Source organism: Petaurus breviceps, unplaced genomic scaffold, assembly GCF_028583685.1.
Source record: "Petaurus breviceps papuanus isolate PSGF00001 unplaced genomic scaffold, PetGlider_PUasm1.0 156, whole genome shotgun sequence".
Lineage (NCBI taxonomy): Eukaryota > Metazoa > Chordata > Mammalia > Diprotodontia > Petauridae > Petaurus > Petaurus breviceps.
In genome coordinates, this window is record NW_027185720.1 from 8,828,496 (window position 1) to 8,854,573 (window position 26,078).

At 42.5% G+C, this 26,078-nt stretch overlaps 2 protein-coding genes across 2 annotated transcripts in view; both read right to left on the reverse strand.

Moving 5' to 3' along the window:
- RTCB (RNA 2',3'-cyclic phosphate and 5'-OH ligase) overlaps nt 1-26,078 on the reverse strand; it is a 300,226-nt gene that overhangs the window by 162,404 nt on the left and 111,744 nt on the right. The window lies entirely within an intron of this gene.
- SYN3 (synapsin III) overlaps nt 1-26,078 on the reverse strand; it is a 406,353-nt gene that overhangs the window by 55,770 nt on the left and 324,505 nt on the right. The window contains 2 exon segments of the mRNA XM_069082163.1: nt 927-937; nt 13,152-13,214. Coding sequence (XP_068938264.1) covers nt 927-937; nt 13,152-13,214 — 74 coding nt within the window.

Here is a 26,078-nt window from a genome sequence, read left to right on the forward strand (position 1 = left end):
GGCTGAAAAACAACTGAACGTCTCACAGAGGGGCCTGCCTTGAGAAGGACTGGATTCCTTTTCATTGCAAATGTTTAATTGGAGGCTGAATTGATATGATCAGATATGCTGTAGAGCAGAGGAAGCAGACTTTCAGGCCTGATTTTGGTTCCCAACACTTCTGAGTGCAGCCCCAACCATGAACATATCAATGGAAAACAATGAACAAAGCAAATAAAAATTAAAAGAACGTGGGTGTGTGGTTTTTGGGCTCCTTACTGATAACTTAGTGGTCTTTTGTTTCTTTTAGAGTCTGGCACCACTGTTATAACGGGAGTGCTATGTTTTTTTTCAGGTACGTTTGGACAAGGGGACCTCTGAGGTGCCATCCCATTCTAAAATGTGGTACTTCTGGAATTTCATGAAAGGACATTGGAAATGCGTAATGATAAGGTAAGAGCTACAAAAAACCCTCTCTGCCCTTTGGAGCAGTGGTTTCACTACTAGGCCTCTGCAAAGCCTAAGGATGTTATTGAATGGGGGAGACGTACAAAAACCAAGGAGCTGAGCCTGAATATTTTTATTTGTCTTATTCAAAATGGCAGAAAGCTGGGAATAGCCTTTTTGTCCAACAGTGGAGGAAAATCAGACCAAATTGTGGTCCATGAAAGGAAAGGCACTTTGGTAAATGGCAAAGGATTATGGGAAGACACATGAGATGACACAGAGTAAGGACAATCATATTCACAACCTGTGTATTGACTACAGTGGTTTTGTCATTTTATTGTGTAGGGGCATGGAAAGACTCCCTCTTCCTCCTATCCCCGTCCCCTCGGTACACATCTATACCCCGTCTCTAAGTTTTAGAATTGCCTGAAGGGCTCTCAGAGCTCATGTGGCTCATGCCACACGTAGATCTCTGGATATGGAGTCCAGAAGATCTAAACTCAAATCTAACCTCGGATAATTACTAGCAACATGGCCCTGGGCAGGTCACTTAACCTCTGCCTGTGTCCCATCCATAACATGAAACTAATACCTGCACCTGCCTTGCAGGATTGTTGTGAGGACAAACAATGAAACCATATTTGTAAAGCACAAAGTCATTTCTGGCTGTGACTGTAAAGCACAGAAATAGCAGTTGGCCTCCCAGAGGCAGAATTTGAATCTAGGTCTCCCTGACTCTAAGGCAGGCCTTCTGTGCAGGTTATCTCTGGTGGGCTAGGAATGACACAGGTCCTACAGATGTTTTCAGTGAATACCAGAAGATGAGCTGACATCCCAACAGGTTGATTCAATCACAAAAAGCCAACACTTGCCTGCCCTGTTACATAGCCTAACCTCAACCCTATCCCTTCAGCATGGAAGGAGAGCGACTTGTCTTAGGACTGTTTCTATCAAACATAAAAATGAGAAAGAATGAATAGTGATAGCAATAGGGTCTGGACCTGTGATTTCATGGGTGTAGGGAAGGCCTGGACGAGGAAATTCATTTCTTCAATTTTCAGTATTGGCCAGAAATCTTATAGTGCTTTACAAATATTTCACTTTTCATCTTCATCTGACAACCCTATGAGGCAGGTTATTATAATTCCCATTTTACAGATGGGGAAACTGAGGCAGAAAGCAGTTAAGTGACATGCCCATGGTCGCACAGCTATTAAGTGTCTGAGGCTGGATTTGAACTCTGATCTTCCTGTCCACATGCCCTGGACCCTATCCACTGTGTCACCCCTCTGTTCTTCAGACATTTCAGTCAGTCATGTCTGACTCTCTGTGACCACATCTGGGGTTTCCTTGGCAGAGACACTGCAGGGGTTTGCCATTTCCTTCTTCAGCTCATTTTACAGATGAGAAAACTGAAACCAACAGAGTGAAGTGACTTGCCCAGGGTCACACAGCTAGTAAGTGTCTGAGGCCAGATTTGAACTTGGGTCTCCCTAACTCCAATCCTGGTTTTTCTATCCACTGTGCCACCCGGCCAACTCTGTAGTCTTTCATAGGTGTCTAGAACTCTGAGAGGCTAATGGACTTTCTGAGTCCTAGCCAGGATGTGTCAGAGGCAGGCCATGAACCCAGGCTTCCTGACTCTGAGGTCAGCTACCTATCCGCTATGCCATGGTGCCTCTAATAGTAATAATAGCAACAAAATCTGAATAAATATACAGGGGGACAATTTAGAAGGGCACATGTAAATAAACAGGAGCATTTATTTAGTTCTTCTCCTATTAAAGTCTATACATATTCTTGGAAAACAAACTGAGTAATAGAAGCTTGCAGTTTGACATATAATCGATGGCTTTAAACATTCTTCGTGTGTTTGTGTGTCTTTAAGTGTGTTTTCTGGAAATGGCTGCATTTGTAACAATAAAATCCAATGCTGCTCCTTTTAGACTCAGGATGGACCTGGGTTCCCATTTCCCCTCCCATATGTGCTATGATTGACAAGGCGGTCAAACTCTGGGAGCCTCACTTTGCTAACCTCTAAAATGGGCCAGAACCCATTGTACCTGCTCTCCCAGGGTTCTTGTGAGGATCAGAAATACAGTAGGCGAGATGTTTTGTAAACTTTATCAGCTCTAATTATGATAACCAAATTCCAGGAACTGGGATGGTGTCTATACATGCCTTACTGAACATGGTAACCAACCTCAGCTGGTGATTTCAAAGCACTCGGCGCCTCCTCCTTCCCTGTATACATCACCCCCTCCCTCTCCTCTCCCACATACACTATGAATTAGGAACTTACCTCTTGGGACAAATACTCTAGCCAAGGGGTGTTCCTGGAGTGGGTAGAGTAGGAGATGGGAAGGGTTTTATTTTGTTTTTTAAACCTGGTGTCCCTGAGACAGCTTAGAGCATAATCTCACTGTTAATAAGTAATAGTTATCCTGGCTGGGGTTAAGCCCCATGGTATTCTCGTTCAAAGAAACATCTTGCTTTTTCTTATCCCATTTGCTTGGAATATCCTGCCAGAGTAAATTCCTCAGGTGTGTTAAAAGGAAGATTTCCTCTAATGGGATCAGTGTTTGTTTTCTTCTGGGGTTGTTAGGTTTGGGGTCCACTTGAATGGAAACAACTGAGCCCCCTTCAGTCTGTCCACACTGATCATATCTTTTTAAAAGCTTTTAAATCATATTTTATTTTTACCAACCACACATAAAGACAATTTTAAACATTCACTTAATTTTCTCCCTCCCTCTCTTACCTCTCCCCTCTCTGAGATGGTAAAAATTTGTGATCATGAGAAACCTATTTCCATACACTGTGTGACCTGGCATCTCGCTTCTTTCTCGTCAGCCAGATGTGTGATTATGGGTTAGTCACGTCATCTGATCTGTAGGCTCCTGGTTTCTCAACCTTAAAAGTGAGAGATGGTGTTGGTTCATAGGCTTTAAAAAATACCTTGGAGTTAAGAAAGGGAGCATGGATCCAGAGCTGGAAGAGCCATTATCTGCCTAATGGTAATGGTGATGATGATAACAATAGATAATATATTTTGCTAACCTAAATATAAATCTTTTCATATCTCATTTTGTCCACACATTAACCCTGGGAGGTAAGTGCAACCATTGTCTCCATTTTATAGATTGTGAAGCAGAGGAAAACAGAGGTTAAGTGACTAAGCCAAGGTCCCACAGTAAGTATCTGAGGAAAGATTTGAACTGAATCCAAGACCAGCACTCGACTGGATGGGTGCTGCACCTTTCTCATTGGGCAACTAGGCAAACTACTCTTTTTTACAGATGAGGAAACTGAGTCCAGTGGAGAAAAGGATTTGTCTAGGGTCAGACACATAGACAGTGACAGGCTAGATTTGAACTCCAATTCAGTGATTCTTGTGGATAGATAGCACTGGCCCTGGAGTCAGGAAGACCTGAATTCAAATCCTGATGCAGATACATGCTAGCTGTGTGACCCTGGGCAAGTCATTTCACCCTGTTTGCCTCAGTTTCCTCATCTGTAAAATGAACTGGAGAAGGAAATGGCAAACCCCTCCAGTATCTTTGCCAAGAAAACCTCCAATGGGGTCACAGAGAGTTGGACCCAACTGAACAACAACCAATGACTCCGAATATGGCACATTTTCCCAGGGAAAGTGACTAGCTAAGGTCACACAGCAAGAAATCCTGCCAAGATTTGAACCATAGTCTTTCCACATGTTTCATTGTCAATTTCTCTTGCTGATTTCTCTTCCTGCTCTTACATTCCATATGAATCTATGGATTCATAATATAGAATATATTGTATAAATGATATTTTAAATAATATATTATTATATTATAGAAATAATATAAAGATAAATATATTATCTATTGTTATGTGTAATATGAATACATATCTATCATTATATAATATAAACATGATTTATTATATAGAATGTAATTGTGTAATATGATACTTTTTTTTCTTTTTCCTTTTTGGAAGGGGGAGGGCAGGGCAATTGGGGTTAAGTGACTTGCCCAAGGTCACATAGCTAGTAAGTGTTAAGTGTCTGAGGCCAAATTTGAACTCAGGTCCTCCTGACTCCAGGGCCAGTGCTCTATTCACTGCGCCACCTAGCCGCCCCAAGTTACAAATTTTCTCCCTGTCTTTCTCCTACTCCCCACCCCAAGATAGCTAGCCTACTGAATACCCCTTCCCCCAATTTGTTCTCTCTTATATCCCCCCTCCCCTATTCCCCTTACTTTCTTATAGGGCAAGATGGATTTCTATAACCTATTGCTTATATATCTGATTTCCTGGTTGCATGTAAAAATAATTTTTTTTAACATTTGTTTTTAAAACTTTGTGTTCCAGATTCTTTCCCTTCTTCCCTCCTCAACCACCCCCACAGGGAAGATAAGCAATTCACTATAAGTTATACATGTATAGTTATGCAAAACATTTCCATAGTAGTTATATTGTGAAAGACTAAATATATTTCCCTTCATCCTATTCCACCCCCATTTATTCTATTTTCTCCTTTGACCCTGTCCCTTTTCGAAAGTGTTTGCTTCTAACTACCCTCTCCCCCAATCTGCCCTCCCTTCTATCATCCCCCCTCTTATCCCTTCCCCCCTACTTTCCTATAGGGTAAGATACTCAGTTGACTGTGTATTATTCCCTCCTTAAGCCAAATCCAGTGAAAGTAAGGTTGACTCATTGCCTTTCACCTCCCTGCTGTTCCCCTCCATTGCTTTCTCTTTCCTCTTTTATGTGAGATAATTTACCCTATTCTATCTCTCCCTTTCTCCTCCCAATATATTCCTCTCTCACCTCTTAATTTTATTTTTTAGATATTATCCCTTCATATTCAACTCACCCTGTGCCCTCTGTCTATGTGTACATATACACATCTATACACACACACACACACACACATATATATATACATATACCCACTTATACATAAATATATATCTATGTATACATACATATATACACACATATATTGTCCCTTCAACTATCCTCATACTGAGAAAAGTCTCATGAATTACTAATATTGTCTTTCCATGTAGGAATTTAAATAGTTCAACTTTAATAAGTTCCTTATGATTTCTCTTTCCTGTTTACCTTTTTGTGATTCTCTTGCTTCTTGTATTTGAAAGACAAATTTTCTGTTCAGCTCTGGTCTTTTCTTCAGGAATGCTTGAAAGTCTTCTATTTCATTGAATGACCATATTTTTGCCTGAAGCATTATACTCAGTTTTTCTGGGTAGGTGATTCTTGGTTTTAATCCTAGCTCCTTTGGCCTCTGGAATATCATATTCCAAGCCTTTTGATCTCTTAACGTAAAAGCTGCTAGGTCTTGTGTTGCCCTGATTGTGTTTTCACAATACTCAGATTGTTTCTTCTTGACTGCTTATATTTTCTCCTTCATCTGGGAACTCTGGGATTTGGCTATAATATTCCTAGGAGTTTTCTTTTGGCGATGTTTTTCAAGAAGTGATCAGTGAATTCTTTCAATTTCTATTTTGCCCTCTGGTTCTAGAATATCAGGGCAATTTTCCTTGAGAATTTCTTGAAGTATGATTTATAGGTTCTTTTTTTTAATCATGGCTTTCAGGTAGTCCAATAATTTTTAAATTATCTCTCCTGGATCTATTTTCCAGGTCAGTGGTGTTTCCAATGAGATATTTCACATTGCCTTCTATTTTTTCATTTGTTTGGATCTGTTTTATAGTATCTTGATTTCTCATAAAGTCATTAGCTTCCATTTGCTCCAATCTAATTTCAAAGGAATATTCTCTTCAGTGAATTTTTGAAATCTTTTTCCATCTTGGCAGTTCACCTTTTTAAGGCATTCTTCTCCTCATTGGTTTTTGGACCTCTTTTGCCATTTGAGCTAGCCTATATTTAAAGGTATTGTTTTCTTCAGTATTTTTTGGGTCTTCTCTAACAAGCTGTTGACTCGCTTTTCATGATTTTCTTGTATCACTCTCATTTTTCTTTCCAATTTTTCCTGTACTTCTCTTGATTTTCAAAATCCTTCTTGAGCTTGCAACCAGTTCATATTTTTCTTTGGAGGCTCCTTGATGCAGGAGTTTTGATTTTGTTGTATTCTTCTGCTTCTATGTTTTGATCATCTTTGTCACCAAAAAATGAGTGTATAGTTTGATTGTGCTTCCTTTGTTTGCTCATCTTGCCAGCCAATGACTTGACTGTTGAGTTCTTTGCCACAGTAGAACTCTGCTTCCAGAGTGGAGAGAGCTGTGTCCCAAATTTCTGGGATTTTATGCAGCTGTTGTTAGAGTTTCTTCCAGGCACCTGCCTCAGACCTGTGAGGATTACCTCTCCATAGTTTCAAGAAGCTCTGCCATGCTACCACTCCTCCTCACCCCAGGACCACCACCCAAGACTGTGACCCAGATCCAAGCAGGGCAAAACAAGAGAATCCTGCCTCAGTGCCAGCAAAGAGTCCTGCAGTTAACCTCTGGACAGTGACTTGGTCCACCCACCATCTGTGGGCCTGGAGCTCAGGATGCAGCCGCCTCCTGTGACAGCAGCTGCAGACTCACCTTGGGGGCAGGGGCTGGACCATGCTCTTCTCTCACCCAGGTCCAACAGAGATTCCCTACTGACCTTTTACTTTTTCTTTGGTGTTTATGGATTGAGAAGTCTGGAAACCACCACAGCTGCCAGTGATTCAGTCCCCTAAGTCTGGCTGGTCTGTACTGGCACGGCCCATGCAGGACTGCATTCCACTCCCAGCGTGGTGTGATAGACCCTTTATGTAATCCTGCCAGGCTGTCTTTAGCTGTAGATTTGTTCCTTTCTGTCACTTTGTGGGTTCTGTAGCACTAAAATTTGTTTAGAGTCATTTTTTTACAGGTATTGGAGGTGGTTGGATCAGAGGCTCAAGCAGTTTCCATGATTTCCCTACTTCTATTGGGTTTTCTGAGTTTGGGATTTAGCTGGGGGCTTGGTAGGGGGAGACCAACCTACAGGGCTGACCATAAAGGTAGGGGACTGCCTGTACAGTATGACAAAAGGGAAGAGCCCCTCCCTCAATATATGCCACTCCCAGTTTCTGAGTCTGAATGTTTTCTAGACATCCATCTGATCTTAGAAGTTATACTGTCCTTCAGCAGTCAGTGTCTTTCATTATACGATGACACATTAGGCTCAGAATAGTAGTGAAAACCCCTGGGAGAGAGGGAGAGGGAATGCAGTGCCATACATTTACACTAATGGGGAAATGACTGACAATGGAAGCTTTCCTAGGAGCCAGGTCTCCTTGGAGAGAAGAGAGTAGTCAGGAGAAGGGTTCCAGCTGAGGCCACAGCACTGGCCTGCAGACTAGGAGACCTCAGTTTGAATCCCAGCTTAGATGTGTTCTATCTGTGTGACCTGGGGAAAATCCCTATGCGTCTAACCAGCCTCAGTTTCTTTTTTTTTTAAGCAATCGGGGTTAAGTAATTTGCTCAAGGTTACATGGCCTGTTATTTTGTGTGGGTGTGAAGTATCTGAGGCCGGAACTGATACCAGGTCTCCCGACTCTGGGGCCGGCGCTCTTACTCAGTGTGCCACCAGGCAGCCCCCAGCCTCAGTTTCTTTTCTATAAAATAGTGTTAATAATATCCCAATTTAATAAATAATACAGACAATATTAATATGATATGTGATATTAATATTATTTTATAATAACAAAATAATTATACTATTTACCTCACTGAGTCATAAGAGCCCTAAAGGAATCTACAAATGGGACACATTATAACTGGCAGTATTGTCTGAATGAGGCTTACTGATATTTGTATTAATTACCTCAGAGTTGTATGAAAAGCCCCTTATAAACCTTAAAGTAATTTGCTGAGGTAAGTTATAACGTCACTGTCATTGTCATTATTGTTACCTGAAAGGAGGTAGAGAAATGACTTGAAGCAGAGTTGTGGAGGGCAGGATGCCTGCTCGTCCCCACTCCTGGAACTGGCACTCCTTCCCATCTTTTCTGCCTGCTTCAGATCAAAGGACATCTCTTCTACATGGCCTTTCCCCTCCTCCCCAGTGACCTCCTCTGTCTCTTATCAGGACCAATAAACAGCCCCTGATTTATTTCTGTCCTTGTGCTGTTGGACAATACTGCTTTGAAGCATACTTATTTTTGTCTTGGTCATCTCTACCTTTTGTTGTTCAGATGTGTCTGACTCTTTGTGACCCCATTTAGGGGATTTAATTTTTTTCCCAATTTATTTATTTATTTTTAGTTTTCAACATTCATTTCCACAAGATTTTGAGTTACAGTTTTTCTCCCCATCTTTCTCCTACCCTCTACCCCAGAATAGCAAGCCTACTGAATACCCCTTCCCCCAATCTGCTCTCTCCTATATCCTCCCCCAATCCCCCTCCAACTTTCCAGTAGGGCAAGATGGATTTTATACCACAATGCCTGTATATCTTATTTCCCAGTTGCATGTAAAAAGCAGGTTTTTTTAAACAGTTGTTTTTATAACTTTGAGTTCCAGATTTTTCTCTTCTTCCCTCCTCACCCACCCCCACTGAGAAGATAAGCAATTCACTATAGGTTGTACATGTGTAGTTATGCAAAACATTTTCATAGTAATTATATTGTGAAAGACTAACTATAATTTGCTCCATCCTATCCCGCCCCTCACTTATTCTATTTTCTCCTTTGACCCTGTCCCTTCTCAAAATTGTTTTCTTCTAACTACCCTCTCTCCCAATCTGCCCTCCCTTCTATCATCCCCCCTCTTATCTCCTTCCCCCTATTTTCCTGTAGGGTAAGATACCCAATTGAGTGTACATGTTATTCCTTCCTTAAGCCAAATTCAATGAGAGTAAGGTTGACCCATTCCCTCTCACCTTCCTACTCTTCCCCTCCATTGTACCAATCTTCTCTTGCCCCTTTTATGTGAGATAATTTACCCTAATCTATCCCTCCCTTTATCATTCTCCCAATATATTCCTCTCTCACCTCTTAATTGTATTTTTTTGGATATCATCCCTTCATATTCAACTCATCCTGTGCCCTCTGTCTATGTATATATGTACATACATATGCCCACACTCACATATATATTTATACACACATACACCCTCCAATATATATATACACACATATATATGTATATATATACACACATATATATTCCCTTTAACTATCCTCATACTGAAAAAAGTCTTGAGTTACAATGATCGTTTTTCCATGTAGTAATGTTCCTGTTTACCTTCTCATGCTTCTCTTGCTTTATGTATTTGAAAGTCAAATTTTCTGTTCAGCTCTGGTTTTTTCATCAAGAATACTTGAAAGTCCTCTATTTCATTGAATGACCATGTTTTCCCTTGAAGCATTATACTCACTTTTGCTGGGTGGGTGATTCTTGGCTTTAATTCTAGCTCCTTTGACCTGTGGAATATCATATTTCAAGCCCTTTGATCCCTTAATGTAGAAGCTGTTAGATCTTGTGTTATCCTGATTGTGTTTCCACAATACTCAAATTGTTTCTTCCTGACAGCTTGCAGTATTTTCTCCTTGACCTGGGAACTCTGGAATTTGGATATAATATTCCTGGGAGTTTTCTTTTTGGGATCTTTTTCAGGAGGTGATCGGTGGATTCTTTCAACCTCTATTTTGTCCTCTGGTTCTAGAATATCAGGGCAATTTTCCTTGAGAATTTCTTAAAGGATGATTTCTAGGCTCTTTTTTTGATCATGGCTTTCAGGTAGTCCAATAATTGTTCAATTATCTCTCCTGGATCTATTTTCCAGGTCAGTGGTTTTCCCAATGAGATATTTCACATTGCCTTCTATTTTTTCATTTGTTTGGATCTGTTTAATAGTATCTTGCTTTCTCATAAAGTCACTTGCTTCCGTTTACTCCTATCGAATTTTGAAGGAATTATTCTCTTCAGTGAGCTTTTAAGATTTTTTTTCCATCTGGCAAATTCAATTTTTTAAGCCATTCTTCTCCTCATTGCCTTTTTGGGCCTCTTTTGCCATTTGAGTTAATCTATTTTTTAAGATGTTATTTTCTTCAGTCAGGTTGTTGACCTGCTTTTCATGATTTTTTTGCATCATTCTCATTTCTCTTCCCAATCATTCCTCCACTTCTCTTACTTGATTTTCAAAATCCTTCTTGAGCTCCTCCATGGCCTATAATCAGTTCATATTTTTCTTGGAGGCTTTTGATGCAGGAGTTCTGACTTCGTTGTCTTCCTCCCATTGCATGCTTTGATCCTTTTTGTCCCCAAAAAAGTATTCTATGGTGTTTGTGCTTCCTCAGCTTGCTCATCTTGCCAGCCGATGACTTGACTTTTGAGCTCTTTGCCACAGTAGAACTCCGCTTGCAGAGTGGAGAGAGCTTTGTCCCAAATCACTGGGGTTTTTGCAACTGCTGGAGCTATTAGGAGGGTACCCTCTTTGCAGCCCCCACAAACTCTGGCACACTGGCCACACACCCCAGGACCACCACTCAAGACCACGATCCAGATCCAAGCAGGTTAAAGCAAGAGGGATTACCCTCTGAATGGTTGCTTTGTCCCCCTACAATCTGCAGGCCAGGAGCTCTGCAAGCAGCCATGCAGCAGCCTCTGTGCCTCTGCCACTTCTTGCCCTGGGTGCAGGGACTGGACCAAGCTCTTCTCCACCCTGTTCCAACAGTTCCCCACTGATCTTTTAGTTTCTTTTTGGTGTTTATGGGTTGAGAAGTCTGGAAACTGCCATGGCTACTGGTGATTCACTCTGCTGAAGTCTCAGCCAGCAGCAGCTGGTTGGGCCACCTCAGGGCCAGAACCCTGTGGCTCACATGGGACTGCTTTTAGCTTGCAGCCTGGTGTGATAGACCTCTCCTGCTGGCTTGCTAGGCTGCCTTCAGTGGGAGATTTGTTTCTCTCTGTCACTTTGTGTGTTCTATGACTCTAAAGTTTGTTTAGTCATTTTTTTTTTACGTGTATTGGAGGTGGTGGGAGACAGAGATGTGCAGAGGTCCTGTTTTTACTCTGCCATCTTGGCTTTGCCCTTTGTAGGAGATTTTCTTGATAGAAATACTGGAGGGGTTTGCCATTTCCTTCTCTAGCTCATTTTACAGATGAGAAAACTGAGGTAAACAAGGTGACTTACCCAGGGTCACACAGCTAGTAAGCGTCTGAGGCCAGATTTGAACTTGGGTCCTCAGGACTACAAGCCTTGTTCTCTGTCCAGGCTGACTCCTAGCTACCCTGCTTTTCTCTGCTACTAGATTATAAATTCCTTGCAGGTCGGGGCTGAGCATTCCTTTATATGTTGGTTCCCCAATCCTGGACACCGATGTTTAACACTGACATGGAAGCTTAAGATATGACTCTGAAATTAATTTAGCACACTTGTACCCTAGACCCTTGTGGCCTGTGCCTTCCTCACCCCCCACTTTGCTTCCCTTGTAAGCTCGGGTCGTCCACAATACCTCCCCTTTCTTGCTGCCTTCCTGCTGATTGGGAGCCTCGAAAATCCCCAACTATTCCCTTTGGCTCTGATTCCAACTGGCTTCTTTTTAAATGATCCCTTTCTGCCAGGGATTTTGTTGGGTCACTCTTTCTTATTTAAAACACAGACTGAAAGGGAAAACCTCATAATAAAGCAGCTCAGGAGAGATTATGAGAACTTGGTACAGCATAGAGAATGACTGTCAATGACCAAGTCTCTAGAGCACTGTGGATGGAAGGTAAATACTGCCATCTTGGAAGACCAGTTACCCATGAGAACCAACAGGGAAGTTTTTAGAGGTTCTTTCAGACCTCCAAGTCAATAGTCCCTTTCTTTTTTTTTTCTGGAGGGGGAAGGTAGGGCAATTGGGGTTAAGTGACTTGCCCAAGGTCACATGGATGGTTTTTGTGTTAAGTGTCTGAGGTCGGATTTGAACTAAGGTCCTCCTGACTCCAGGGCTGGTGCTCTATTCACTGCACCATCTAGCCACCCCCAGGGTCCTTTTCTAACACAAATCATTCCAACCTCCCTGGGCCTCAGTTTCCTCCTCTGCCAAATGGGTTTAACTAGATAACCCCTGAGGTTCCTTACAGTTCTAGATCTACGACCCTTTGTCTAGGGGCCCAGCAATACTGTATTCCTACTTCTGGTGATTTTCTCAGTGGTTGAAATCCCTTCTTTAGATGTGAATGAGCTGCAAGAAGCAGCAAGGCCTTGGTACAAGAGTTGAAGCTCCAGACCTAGCACTTCTATGAAAAAAAATCCATTTATTCAGGTAGAAGAATTAATATTTCAAGGTGAGATAAAATGGGAATGATGCCAGGACTGTTTGTGGTTAAACCCAGAACATTTGGGGAGACTTCTAGACCTTAGAATGAATGGAGTGAGGGTCAATTAAATAAATTCCATTAAAAATATCAGTTTAATGAAAAAAAAAAACCTTCATAAGATGCCTACTGTGTGCAAGGCACAAAAGTGTCCTAAAACCCTTTGAGAAAAAAATATTTATCTCATAGGACTTGGAGAGAGAAGGGCCCTTAGGGGCTGTTGAGTCCAGTCCCATCATTTTACAGATAAGCTCCAGCGAGGGTAAATTAAAGGACTTAATTGAGTGAATTATTCAAAGCAAAGGGAGGGATCAGTCGCAGGGCCAGGGTGTATAACCCCATCCTCTGGCTCCAGCCACAGGGCTCTTTAGACAAGGAAGATGACCAGGGGATCCATGAGGAGGGGAGGCTGTGTCTGAAGAATGGGTTGGCCCCTCTTACCTTCTCCATCCTAGCATAAGCAGGTCCCATTTTGATGACCACAGGAAACGTTGGGGTTGTGAGCTGAAAGACAAAAATAAACTTCTCATGAGCATTTTAGGGCCTCTCCATCATTGATTGTCATAGCAACGGTGTGTGGTATGGAATAACAGACAAAACATTCTGGGCATACAAGCACAAAGAGAGCTCACAAGCCCCCATTGATGTGTTTCCTTTTCTTGTCAGTCAGAGGAGCCAATAGCATCAAAATATTAGGCTTTTGTGCTTTATTTTCGCCAATGAAGAGCCTCGGTCTCCTTTCAGCATATGTTTTCTCACAACCCTGGGTGGAAGATATTTCCGGTACCGTGATATCCATTCAGGCAGTCACTCAAACATTTATTGTGCATCTCATATGTGCCCGGAACTGTGCTGAGCCCTGGGCATACAAAAAATGCAAAAGATGGCACCTTATAGTCTCATAGGGGGGAAACAGCGTGCAAACAGCTATGGGAAAACAAAGTATAGACAGGACAAATAGGAAATAGTCAATAGAGGGACATAATAGCATTGTTAATTGAAAATCAATAGCATATTTCCTGAAAGGAAGGTCATCAATAGCATGAAGGGGAATGTTTAGTCATGTCTGACTCTTTGTGACCCCATGGACCCATGCCGATACTGTCTATTGGGTCTTCATGGTAAAGATACCAGAGTGGTTTGCCATTTCCTCCTCCTGTGGATTAAGGCAAACGGAGGTTAAGTGGCTTGCCCAGGGTCACACAGCTAGTGTCTGAAGCCGAATTTGAACTCAGGTCTTCCTAAGTCCAGGCCCAGAACTCTATGCCCTGTGGAGCCCCCAAGCTGCCTCCTCATTACCCTGTGCTGCCCCATTAAATCTTCTACACCACAATAGAGTCCCTCTCTATCTGTAAAGATCATCAGTTCAGCCCCAGTCATTAGGGACGCTGTTGAAGGAAAAACTGGCTGACATACGATTTCCAAGTTCTAATGAAACATCAATCCATGCCTTACATTGCAGCCTTTCTTTCCAGGGACTTGGAGCAGACGTCCTCAGACAAGACCATATGGTGTCTGAGCGAGGCGGGAGGAACAGGTGTATTTATCTTTGTTTGAGAAAAGCAGGCTGGAGGAAGGTTAAGCAAGACACTGAAGAGAACTCAGGCCTCCCCAGTTCCCCAGGCAGTGCTTGGTCTTTTCCAACAAACTTCTTGGTCATGGAGGCTGGGGGAGCAACTCCCAGAGTGAGCGGTCCAAGAGTCCAGAGCTGGGAGGAACCTTAGAGTTGAGCTAGGGCTGGGGCAGCCCCACTCCCCACCCCACTTTAATGAGGAGGGAATGCTCATCTCAGGATCATACAGCTGCTCATGAGCAGGATGGAGATTCAAACCCAGGACCTCTGACCCCGGATACCATGATGCCTTTCTAAAACTAAGAGCTTGGCAATGCAGGGTGAGGATAAAGTCGTTCAGTCATGTCCAAATCTTGGTTACCCCTTTTGGGGTTTCTTGGCAGAGATGCTACAGTGGGTTTTGCCATTTCCTTTTCCAGTTCATTTTACAGATGAGGAAACTGAGGCAAACAAGGTGACGTGTCTTACCCAGGGTCACATAATCGGTATATGTCAGAGGCAGCATTTCAGCGAAGGTCTTCCTGGATCTAGCCATCGAGCCAGGATGTATCAGAGGTAGGAATTTTGTTTTCATTTTAATTTATCTTTCAATTAATAGGCACATTTATTTTTTCTCTCCCTTCTGAAATAAACACAGCCCTTCTAACAAATATACATGGTTAAGTGAAAGATATTCCTACAGTAGCTATGTCTAAATCATATATACATACATACACAGAGAGAGATGTATGTTTAAATAAATATATATAATATATGTGTACGCACACATAACATAATTACATATTACATGTAGTAATACAATATAAATATATATCATATGTAGTATATGATATAATGTGCAATATAGGACACATTATAGAAGTAATATGATGTATGAATACTATATAATATAGCTATAACATAACATACATGTACACAATACACACTGAAACATACAACACATATGTAGATGTGTAGATGTGTATTTCCGTGTATGTACACATGCACATATTCTCGTCTATGTAATTTGTATATATACCTATGAATACAAACACACGCACACATATTCAGAAGCAAGAGCTGAAGCTGGGTCCTTCTTGTGTCAGCCTCCTTCCCATCTGTCATTCCCTCTCTGTCCTGAGCATTTTTACCACTCAGACACCAAGCCCTCCCTTGATGGGCAGCAGTCTGTGTCTGTGCCGTCCTTCCCTTCACCTCCGAAGATGGAAATCCCCTCTGACCTGTCTGAGAGTCAGAGCCAGCTCAGGGCTTTGTTGCCCACCCAAGTACCCCCTGAGCTTGGATGCTTTTAAAAAAAATCTTTCAGCAGAATGCAATGGGGCAAGCCCAGAACCGGGAGTCAGGATGTTTCTAGTTTTCCCTACTTACTCACTTGCTGTGTGACCTTGGGAGAGCTGTTTAACATCGCTGGTCCTTGGGTGACACATCTGTACACTGAGGGGTGTCACCAGGTGACCTCCAAAGTCCCTTCCAATTCCAAGTAAATAAATGTGCACGGTGAGAGCCTTGTCAGTTTTCATTACTCACTCATCAGGTAGAACCATGACTTATTTATATTTCTGATCCAGATGGGATAAACATGCATGAAACAGGGGGCTCCCCCTTGAAGTCTGGGAGAGGTGGATTTAGGACAAAAGGAAATCGGACTGGCTGTGGTGGGGGGACTGCCTGGGGAGAACCCTCGCTGGGGCCGACTAAGAAGATAAATAAGTTGATGAAGGGATTAGAAAATTCATGGGCGACAGATCAAATGAAATAAAAACTAATATTGACAGTGTCCCAGCTGTGTGGGAAGCACCATGGAAGGCACTGTTGGGGATGGGAAGGAGGATGAGACACAGGAAACAGCATGGGCTCTGACCTCCTCTGATGTTTACTGCCTGTGTGACCTTGGACGAGTCACGTGTCCTTTCTGGACCTCAGTTTCCTCATCCGCAAAACGAGGGGCTTGGGCTAGATGGCCTCTGAGGCCCCTTCTGGCTCTAAACCAGGGGTTCTTAACCTTTCTTGAGATATGGACCTCCTTCAGCCGTCTAGTGAAACTTACTCAGAATCATGTTTTAGAATGCATAAAGTGAAACACATGGGATTACAAAGAAAGCTAATTATACTGAAATCAATGATCAGTTGATTTATATAAAAATCAGTTCATTAAAACTGAATTATAAAAAATAAATAATTAAAAAAACCTCATTGGCCCTTGATCAGATCCATGAGACTTATAAGGGAAGAGAATGATTATGTATATGATGCCTACTATGTGCATGGGACTCATTTTATCCTTATAACAACCCTGAAAGGTGGGTGCTGCTATTATTCCCATATCGTAGCTGAGAAAACTGAGATTAGCACTTGCTCAGGGTCACCCAGCTAGTAAGCTTGATTTGAACTCTGATCTTCCTGATTTCAGGCCAAGTTCTCTGTGCACTGTACCCTGACCCCTGCCCAATGGGAGATCTTCAGGAGGCTTTGGGTTCTAGTGTTGTCTCTAACCCATATTGGCCCTGTGACCCCGGTCGAATTCCTTGATCTCTCAGTGCCTTGGGTAACCTGGAAGAGATTGTGCTGATTTGCTCTGGTAGATGGGATTTCCTCACTGGGATTTCCTTATACTAATGAAATCTCAGGTCTGGATCAAAATCATAATACCCATAAAACCTGGCATTTATGCAGCAGGCTGAGGTTTTGCAAAGTACTTTGCCGGTGTTATTTCATTTAGTTCACACAACAGCCCTGTGGCTACCATGGCTAAACTCCTTTTACAGATGAAGAAACTGAGGCTCAGACTGGGGTCACTTAGCTAGTAAGTGTCTAAAGCAATCTTGGAACCCAATTCTCCCTGAGCAACCTGCCCTCCAAATTATATGTTCAATTTTTTATGACTCCAAGACATCTTTTTATTCAATGGACATTTTCCCACAATTTATATGGCAGAATCCAAGAATGGGAAGGGACCTCAGGTAGCAAGAAGTCCAAACTGTACCTGAACAAGAATCCCTAACAAACCACACCTGGACTTGACAGCCCAGTCTTTGCCTTGAAGATTTCTAATGGCGGAATCCGTGACCTCTTTGGGAAGGTTTTGCAGATCTAGAGCTTATATTGGCCTGGTTCTTCCCTCTGCGGTCAAGCAGATCACACCACATCCCTTTGAGACAGCAATCACTCCTCAAGACTTTTCCTCTCCAGGCTTAATAGCCCCAGTCCTTTCAACATACCAGCATCTGGAAATTGAGGCCTTTGCCATCCTGATTCCTCTTCTTTGGTGTTTCTCTAGATTATTGTCCTTCACTAGACCCACTAAATCTCCTCTGGTGCTACGAAGCTGTATTCTAACCATTTTCATGGCATTTCCTGCTAATTAAACTCATTTCTCAAACATACTACCACGCACTCAGGAATACTACCACATTCTACCAGCTAGAAATACTACCTTTGTGCCCCAAAGCTTCTGTTGATGCGACTGGTGCATCTTCAGCATTTTCTGCAGGGATGTGACATTCTCTTGTTTAATAACTAATCAAATGCTTCATTTGTGTGCTCTCTTTTTCTGTGTGAACACTATTGGGGGCTCAAAATGATGTCTATATCATATGCTAGAACTGTGTTGTCAAGGTCGCTAAATGTAAGAATTGATTCATGGAGGTTAGACAAGGACCCTTCATGCCTCTAGCTCCTCAGCTGGCTTAAGCATTCACAATAAGAAGGCAAAGTGGATGAAAAATGAATGTTGACCGGACTATAATATGGAACTTTGTTCAGTCATTTTTCAATCATGACCAACTCTTTGTGATGCTATTTGGGGTTTTCTTGGCAAAGATACTGGAGTGGTTTTCCAGTTCCTGCTCCAGTTGATATTATAGATGAGGAAAGTGAGGCAAAAAGGGTTGAATGACTTGCCCAGGGCCACACAGCTGGTAAGTGTCTGAGACTGGATTTGAATTCAGGTCTTCCTGACTCCAGACCTGGTGATCTATCCACTCCATCATGTGTACCTTTATGTATGGGATATCTTCTTGGATTAGCTGATAAATATGATTATGTATTTCAGATCAGCCCTTCAGGTTGATGATGATCTGGGCCCCAAATTGAAAGCAGGATGGGCTAGTTCACATTTGGGAAATCATGTGGCATTTTTGTTTTTTGCTCTTTTTTTTAAAGGAAGCTCAGTCCCAAGGCTAATCACCCCATTAGCTTTAACCTACTCTGTTTTTCTGACCTGACCCAGTTTGGCCCTCCTTAGACAGCTTGGTGGTCTCCCTCTCTGGGGGGGCTCACCATATTGGTACCCAACTTCATATGGACTTAAGCCTTACTACAACTCAGAAATCCCAAACTCCAGTGATCCAGCCCAGCCCAGCCACCCTCGGTAGCCAGGATGAGGGATGTGCAACACCATATACTTTTTCTTTTGGGAAGGGGGTATGCTACTTTCAATTATTCCAAACTATTCACTGCTACTAAAGCCTATGCCTTCAGCCCCTGTAGTCTCTCAATGGTGCTATATGACTGTGAAATATGGAACAATACAATATGAAGAGAATGAGGGTTCTAAATAACTTTGAAGTAGTGGAAAGATGGGGCAGCTAGAGTTAGTTAGGTGGTAGATGGAGCTCTAGGTCTGGAGTCAAGAAGACTCATCTTCCCAAATTCAAATCTGGCCTCGGACCCTTACTAGCTGTGTGACCCTGGACACGTCACTTCTCCCTGTTTGCCTATTTCCTCATTTGTAAAATGATCTGGAGAAAGAAAAGGCAAATCACTCCTGTACCTTTGCCAAGAAAACCCCAAATGGGGTCATGAACAATTGGATATGACTGAAAAGACTGGCCAATCACAAGAAGAATAGAAAGATGTGGGGTATGTTACAGTATAATGACAGGATGCATTTAAAAAATGGAGACATATAAACATTTAGACATATATGTCTAGGAAAAGGAGGTGGAGTAGTTTTATAGTGAAAATGAGAAGGGGCAGCTGGACTACCTGAATAAAATTTTGTTACCCCTGAGATTTTTAAATTATAAGCAGAAAGCATCTGGAACATTGTGTGGAATGATGAGGGAGCGTAGACTTGCACAGGATGTCACAATCATGGCTGTTCAGTGTTGATGGAGTCTTCAAATCATTACTGCATCAAATGCATCTGAGACTGAACTTTTTCACAAACTCACCTGTATTTGAAAACTGGCCTCCTCCCACTGGGATGAGTAGTAAGGCCATCACAGAACAGAAAATGCAGGGGAAGGAAAATGTAGACTAAACACACACACAGCTCCCCTGGCTGCTGTCCCAGAATTCAGGATACTAAGAAACCAATGAAACAGAGATACCTTGGGGAGACTTTCCAGGGAACTCAGACAATGGAACCACACCCTGCCCGAACCCCAAAGGTTTACCTGAGTCTGATTCTCACTCTGTGAGATGCCAAAGTCATCCAAAGAAAACAAGATGGTGGCCAACCTTGTAATTCACCAGCAGAAGACGCCACCCTCTCTCCAATCCACATGCTACCACCCTTGGCCGGTGAGAGCAATGCACAAGCATCATCTGTGGCCAGCTCCACTGGTTTTCCTAGCCATGGCACTCATACTAGTTGAAAAATAACATGGAGGACTTGTTATCTGCCTTCATGGTGGGCATGCCCATTCTGATGTAATCACAGATCTGCTCAAGTTTCTGTTACATTCAAACTCTTTGCATGTTTTATGTGTTTGATCTTCAAATTTGAATTGCAAACACTTAAAGGGTAAAGATTTTGTATTTATTCTGCTTTTGTACCTCACAGTCTAACACAAAAAAGCAGAGGTCAAAATGGTAAGGACTTACTGCTTGACTTATGGCTGGAGTTTGGTAATGATAGCATGATTGCTAGGACAAATGAATATATCTGCATTCAGATACATTATGTATATCTGTATTTATAAATATATGCATGTATTTTATACACACATTCAGTAATGTGGGGCTCATTACCACGAAAGCTAGCCCATTTCACTTTGGAATCCCTCTAATTGTTGAGCATGATTCTTTTTCTTTTTTACATCAAGAATAAGGCTATAAGAGATGGTATATGAATTAGGCTTTGGAGAATGGCAAAGATTTTGGTAATGATGTTAAGGTTGGTCAGCGGGGGAAAGGGCATTCTAGGCACATTGCATGGTGTGATCAAAGTCGTGAAAGTGGGAAAGGGCCTGACTTCTCTCTGTTAGAATCCCATGCTCTTTTAATTATATCGCATTTCCACTGAGATTTAGTCCACATGTGGCTTCTCTTCATTAACTGAGTTCAATAAATATTCTGCTAATTCTAACAGTGAAATAATATTATAGTTTAATCTATGAAAACTATTCTGGACTCTCACTTTGTGTTCAGCCCTGTGCTATGCATTGTAGGCCATTGGGGAAGAATTGAGGCGAGAGAAAAGAAGCTTGAGACACAGTGCCTGCTTTCAGCTAGCTTATACTCTAATGGGGGGAGGCAAGAACTTGTGTATTTGGTATTTTGAAGGATAGTCCCAATGTCAGTTGATCGATTGTGGTAATGAGGTAATAACAATAAGGGAGAATTCTTTTGGATCATGGATCTGGAATTTTGGTCTGGAAATGGGGTAGCCGCAGGTCATGGGATCGTAGTTCTTGAAGGAGCTCATGGGCCATCTAGTCCAAACCTCATTTTACAGATGAGAAAATAGGGGTCTCAGGAAGTTAAGGGCCTCGTCCAAGCCCATAGGAGCATGGGTTTAGAACTGAAAGGAGGTGAGAGGCCAGCTAGTCTGGCCGCTTCTCTGGATCATCTCAGTACAAGCCCTCCTCTGTTTTGCTTTCACTGTTCCCTATGTCTGGAATGCTTTCTCCTACTCTCTGTCCCTCTTCAATCCTTCCTCATCCTTTAAAGCCCAGTCAAAATGCCCCTTCATCCAGGAAGCCATTCCTGTGAATTCCCGTGACCTGATAACAATTATCTTAAAATGAGAAGAGCCAGGAGAGAGGGTACTGTGTTATGTCCACACCAGGTGAGTTACTCACGGTTTCCCAGGCGGGATGGGGAAGCCAGTCCACTCTTCTGAGGGCTCCTGTCTTATCTCAATTGCCCCTCCTTCCTTCTGACTCCATGCCAAGCGTTCTTACACAGTGGTATGGAAGATGCCAGCTACTCCAGCTCACAGACAGGTCAGGCAAGAGAAAAAACATTCTGTCGGCTAGTTTCTCTTTTGCCTCCCCAACAATGGCTTTATTTAGTTCCCTAGGGGATCCTGGAGGCTGGGAGCCTGTCTTTTACTAACTCCTAGTCGACAAACATATATCCTCTTGCCCTTGAGTTTAGTGATGTGATCCTTCCTATTAGGATGGGGCAAGAAAAAAATTATTTCATAAGGAAGACCACTCTGATGGTCAGAGTTTTAGGCAGCAATGGGTAAATGATCTTTGTCTCCGGGTGCTGACGTCTGGGAGGAGAATGTACTCTGCCCCCCTTGCCACCGTCATTTCACAGCATGGGGTACAACTACCGCATCTCTAGGATGGGAATAACCCCTTCCCATTGCCTCAAGATCAGTAATCCAGGTAAGGCTCTAATGCTGAGTCATCTGTTCAGAAAGCGCCCAAGAACCAAGTGGAATAAATTCTGTGGGTGTTATTAGAAGAGACAGCTTTCCTTCGAGGCTGGGGTCTTCGTTGGAGGACTTCAGGCAGTGGTTGATGACTGCATGGTAGGTGTGTTTTAAAGAGTATTTTTATTGATTCATTCATTCAACAAGTATTTATTAAGCACCCACTGTTTGCTAGGCACTGTGCCAGTTGTTTTTGATCATGTCTGACTCTACATGACTCCATTTGGGGTTTTCTTGGCAGAGATACTGGAGTGGTTTGCTGCTTTGCCTCGGTTTCCTCATCCATAACCTGAATTGGAGGAGGAAATGGCAAACCACAGCTGGATGTTCATCCAGGTCATGCCCACTAATCATTAATGTCCCCCAAGGCTTGGTCCCGGGCCTTCTTCTCTTTACACTGTTTCGCTCGGTGATCTCATCAGCTTCCATGGATTTAATTCTCTCTACGAAGTTGACTCCCAGAGCATTTTGTTCAGTCTGAAACTCTCTCCTGATCTCCTGTCACCTGTCTCTAACTACCTATTGGACATCTTAAACTCAACATATTAAAAAATGAACTTGTCATCTTTCCCCCAAACCCTCTCCTCTTCTTTATTTCACTGTTACTGTTGAAGGCACCACAATTCTCCCAATCAAAATTCTCCCAGGCTCCCAACTTTGGTTTCAGCCTCAGCTCTTCCCCTCAGCCCCTGTATTTAGTCAGTTGCCAAGTCCTATCTTCATGAGATCTCTTGTATGTGCCATGCTCCCTTCTTGTATGCACTGACATAGCATGAAAAGATATGGAAGCAGGAGGTAGAGTTGGGGGTAGGTGGCAAACTCAAATGGGGCAAAGAATCAGTTAAGAAGAATGAAAGGTAGGCTGGGGGCTGATGGTCAAGGGCTTTAAATGACATAGAAGTATTATATTACATCTCAGAGGTAGTAGGTAGGCACTGATAATTCTTGACATGGGGAGTGACATGTTTCGTTGTGCTTTCTGAAAACCATTTTGGCCACTGTGTGCAGGATGGGTACAAGTGGGGAAAGGCTAGAGGCCAGGAGACCAGTTGGAAGGGTGCTGCAGTAGTCCAGGTGAGAGGCTGAGAGAGGCTGTAGACTAGAGGGCTTGAGGGAGGTAGAATCCACAAGACTTGAGCAATGGCTCCACGGTAGCAGACTTAACTGACTGGAAGGATGGTTGTAACCCCCAACAGAAAGCAGTTTAGAGCAGGTGATCTCTGAGAATCTGTGATTTTGTGGCCGAAGTTAAATCATTCATTCATTCCACAAAAGTTTATCAAATGCTTCCACTCTTCCAGAGTGATGACCTGGAGTCAGGAAAACTCCACTCCCTGAGTTCAAATCTGGCCTCAGACTCTTCCTAGCTCTGTGACCCTGAGGAAGTCACTAAACCCTGTTTGCCTCAGTTACCTCATCTGTAAAATGAGCTGGAGAAAGAAATGGCAAACTGGGGCAGCTAAGTGGTGCAGTGAATAGAGCACCGGTCCTGGAGTCAGGAGGATCTGAGTTCAAATCTGGTCTCAGACACTTAACACAAAAACTAGCGGTGTGACCTTGGGCAAGTCACTTAACCCCAATTGCCCTCCAAAAAGCAAAAAAAGAAATAAAAAGAAATGGCAAACCACTCCAGTGTCTTTGCCAAGAAAACCTCCAAAATGGGGTTACAAAGAACCAGAAAAATGACAGAACAACCTCAAAACGGCCAGAGGAGGGAGATAGAAAGGTACAGAAGTCTTGACTTGCCCTCAGGATAAGCATGTATGTTGATAACTATAATATAAATTCAGATAATATCTAAAAGTGCTGGGAGATCAGATGAGGGAAGGGCTTTCACCTGGGCCTGTGATCATAGATCATGTTATTTCATGATCAACAAACACCTATCAAATTAGATACTATATATAAAACACTTTGCATGCCTTACAATACTATATAACTGTTACCTATGTTTACATTTGACTCACTTCAGTCCAACAAACATTTACTAGAAATAATGAAGCAAAAAACAAAACAATCTTTGCATTCTTCTAGGCTACGACATGTACCCAGAGGAGAAAATACAAAGTAAATTCAAGGCAGGGAAGATGCTAACAGCTGGGGGAATTGGGAAAAGCCTATCAGTTCCTTTGACATTTTGTCCTATGGTCCTCTGGGACCAACCATCTGCCCTGTCTCTGCACCCTGCAGACCCCAAAGAACTGCTCTCTCACATTCTAAATATCTCACTCTAAAATATCTCATAATAAAAAGAAATAAATAAAAATATCTCACTCTAAAGATGCCTGGTTCTTGCCACCTGTGCCGCCACCGCGCCCTTAGAACTTGGGGCTTTTCCACCCTCCCCTCTCCTAGGTAGAATGTAAGTGCTTCAGAAATAGGGACTTTCTTGCTTTTTCTGTTATATCCCCAGTGCCCGGCAGCATATTGTTAGCACAAGGTCTGGAACATAATAGACTCTTAATAAAACCTGTTGCCTAACTGACTGACCCATGGTGAGTTTTATTAATAGAATGTTTTTTTCACTCATCTATAAAGTGGGGATTTGTTTTAATTTTTGGTTTTGAATCCCCAATATGTCATACAGTGGTTGGTACATAGGAGGTATTTAATAATTGCTTGTTGACGGACTGATCAGGACTGATCAGGGAATCATCATTTGTAACATCTAATGTTTTCTGTTTGAGGGGGATTAGACTAAATGACCCCTAGGTAATTCCCTAGCTTTTGATCTGTGATCTTATGAGTCATTGATTGGCATGGGTGGCTGGGTGGGGGGCCACTTATATAATAATAGCTGCCCATGACTCTGAGCACTGGTTCAAAGATCTCTGACTTCACGGGCCCCTCCTTTATCCTTTCCCCTTCCTCTATCTGATTCTTAGTTACTCTTGGAAAAATACTTGTGGCGTGTTTAGAAAAACAAGACTTCATGCTGCCCTCCCCCTCCCTCAGAGCCCTCCCATTTGGTTCCCTCACATTTCCTGTTTCCTTGAGAAAGCGGAATTGTCAGAAATAAACAACAGATTGGGTGACAGTGATGTGCGGGCCAGCGTATTCTTCTCTTCCTGTAGGTTGTTCAACACAGGACATGATTTGCCTGCCAATGGAACTCTCCCTTGTCCTTCTGTGCTATGCTGACAATATAGACTAACAGTACCCAGGACACCCAGGGATGACAGCAAGTCATGTGTCCAGTGGAGGATCGTCGCTGGGTTTGGAAGGCTCACTTGGTTTCAAAACTGTGCCCACCCCCTGCTCAACCCTTGAAATTAAATCAGAATTCATCTCCTGATGTAGCACCTTCATTTCTTTTCCCCCGATCTCCCAGAGTTAATGTATTGACGTGATGTATTAAAAGGGATTTGCCACCTGATAGTGAAATCCATCAGTCAGTCAACAAGTATTTATGAATTGTCTGTGTATCCCTGGGTATGAACATATAAAGAATGAAACACATTTTAAGATACTAACAGGGGGTCTTCATCTGGTATCTGTGAACTTAAAAATATATTTGATAGTGACGTTTCAATATAATTGGTTTCCTTTGTAATCCTAGGTATTTTGTTTTATGCATACATTATTCTGAGAAGTCAGTCAGTAAGCATTTATTAAATGCCTACTATGTGCCAGCAATCTGGTGGTTCAGGGGGTAGAGTGCCAGGCTTGAAGGCAGCAAGACTCATCTTCCTGAGTTCAAATCTGGCTTCAGACACTTACTAACTGTGTGAGCCTGGGCAAGTCACTTTACCCTGTTTACCTCATTTTCTTCATCTGTAAAATGAGCCAGAGAAGGAAATGGCAAACACCTCCAGTATTTCTGCCAAGAAAACCCCAAATGGGGTCATGAAGAGTCAAAACAACTAAACACATGCTAGGCACTGTGCTTAGTACTGGGGGGCTAAAAAGAAACAAAAGATAACCCAGCCCTTACAGAGCTCCCAGTCTACGGGGGGGAGACACCATGAAAACAATCACATACAAACAAGCTCTCTACAGGACAAATTGGAAATAGTTAATGGAGGGAAGGCATTAGTGTTAAGAGAAAATAGAAAGGCTTCCTTCTTGTAGCTCTTTAACTGGGACTAGAAAGAAGCCAGAGGCGGCTGGAGGGGCTGTCATCACACACACACAAAAAAGATGAAAAATTCCTGCGCAATATAAATGAGTGAATGGATCAATA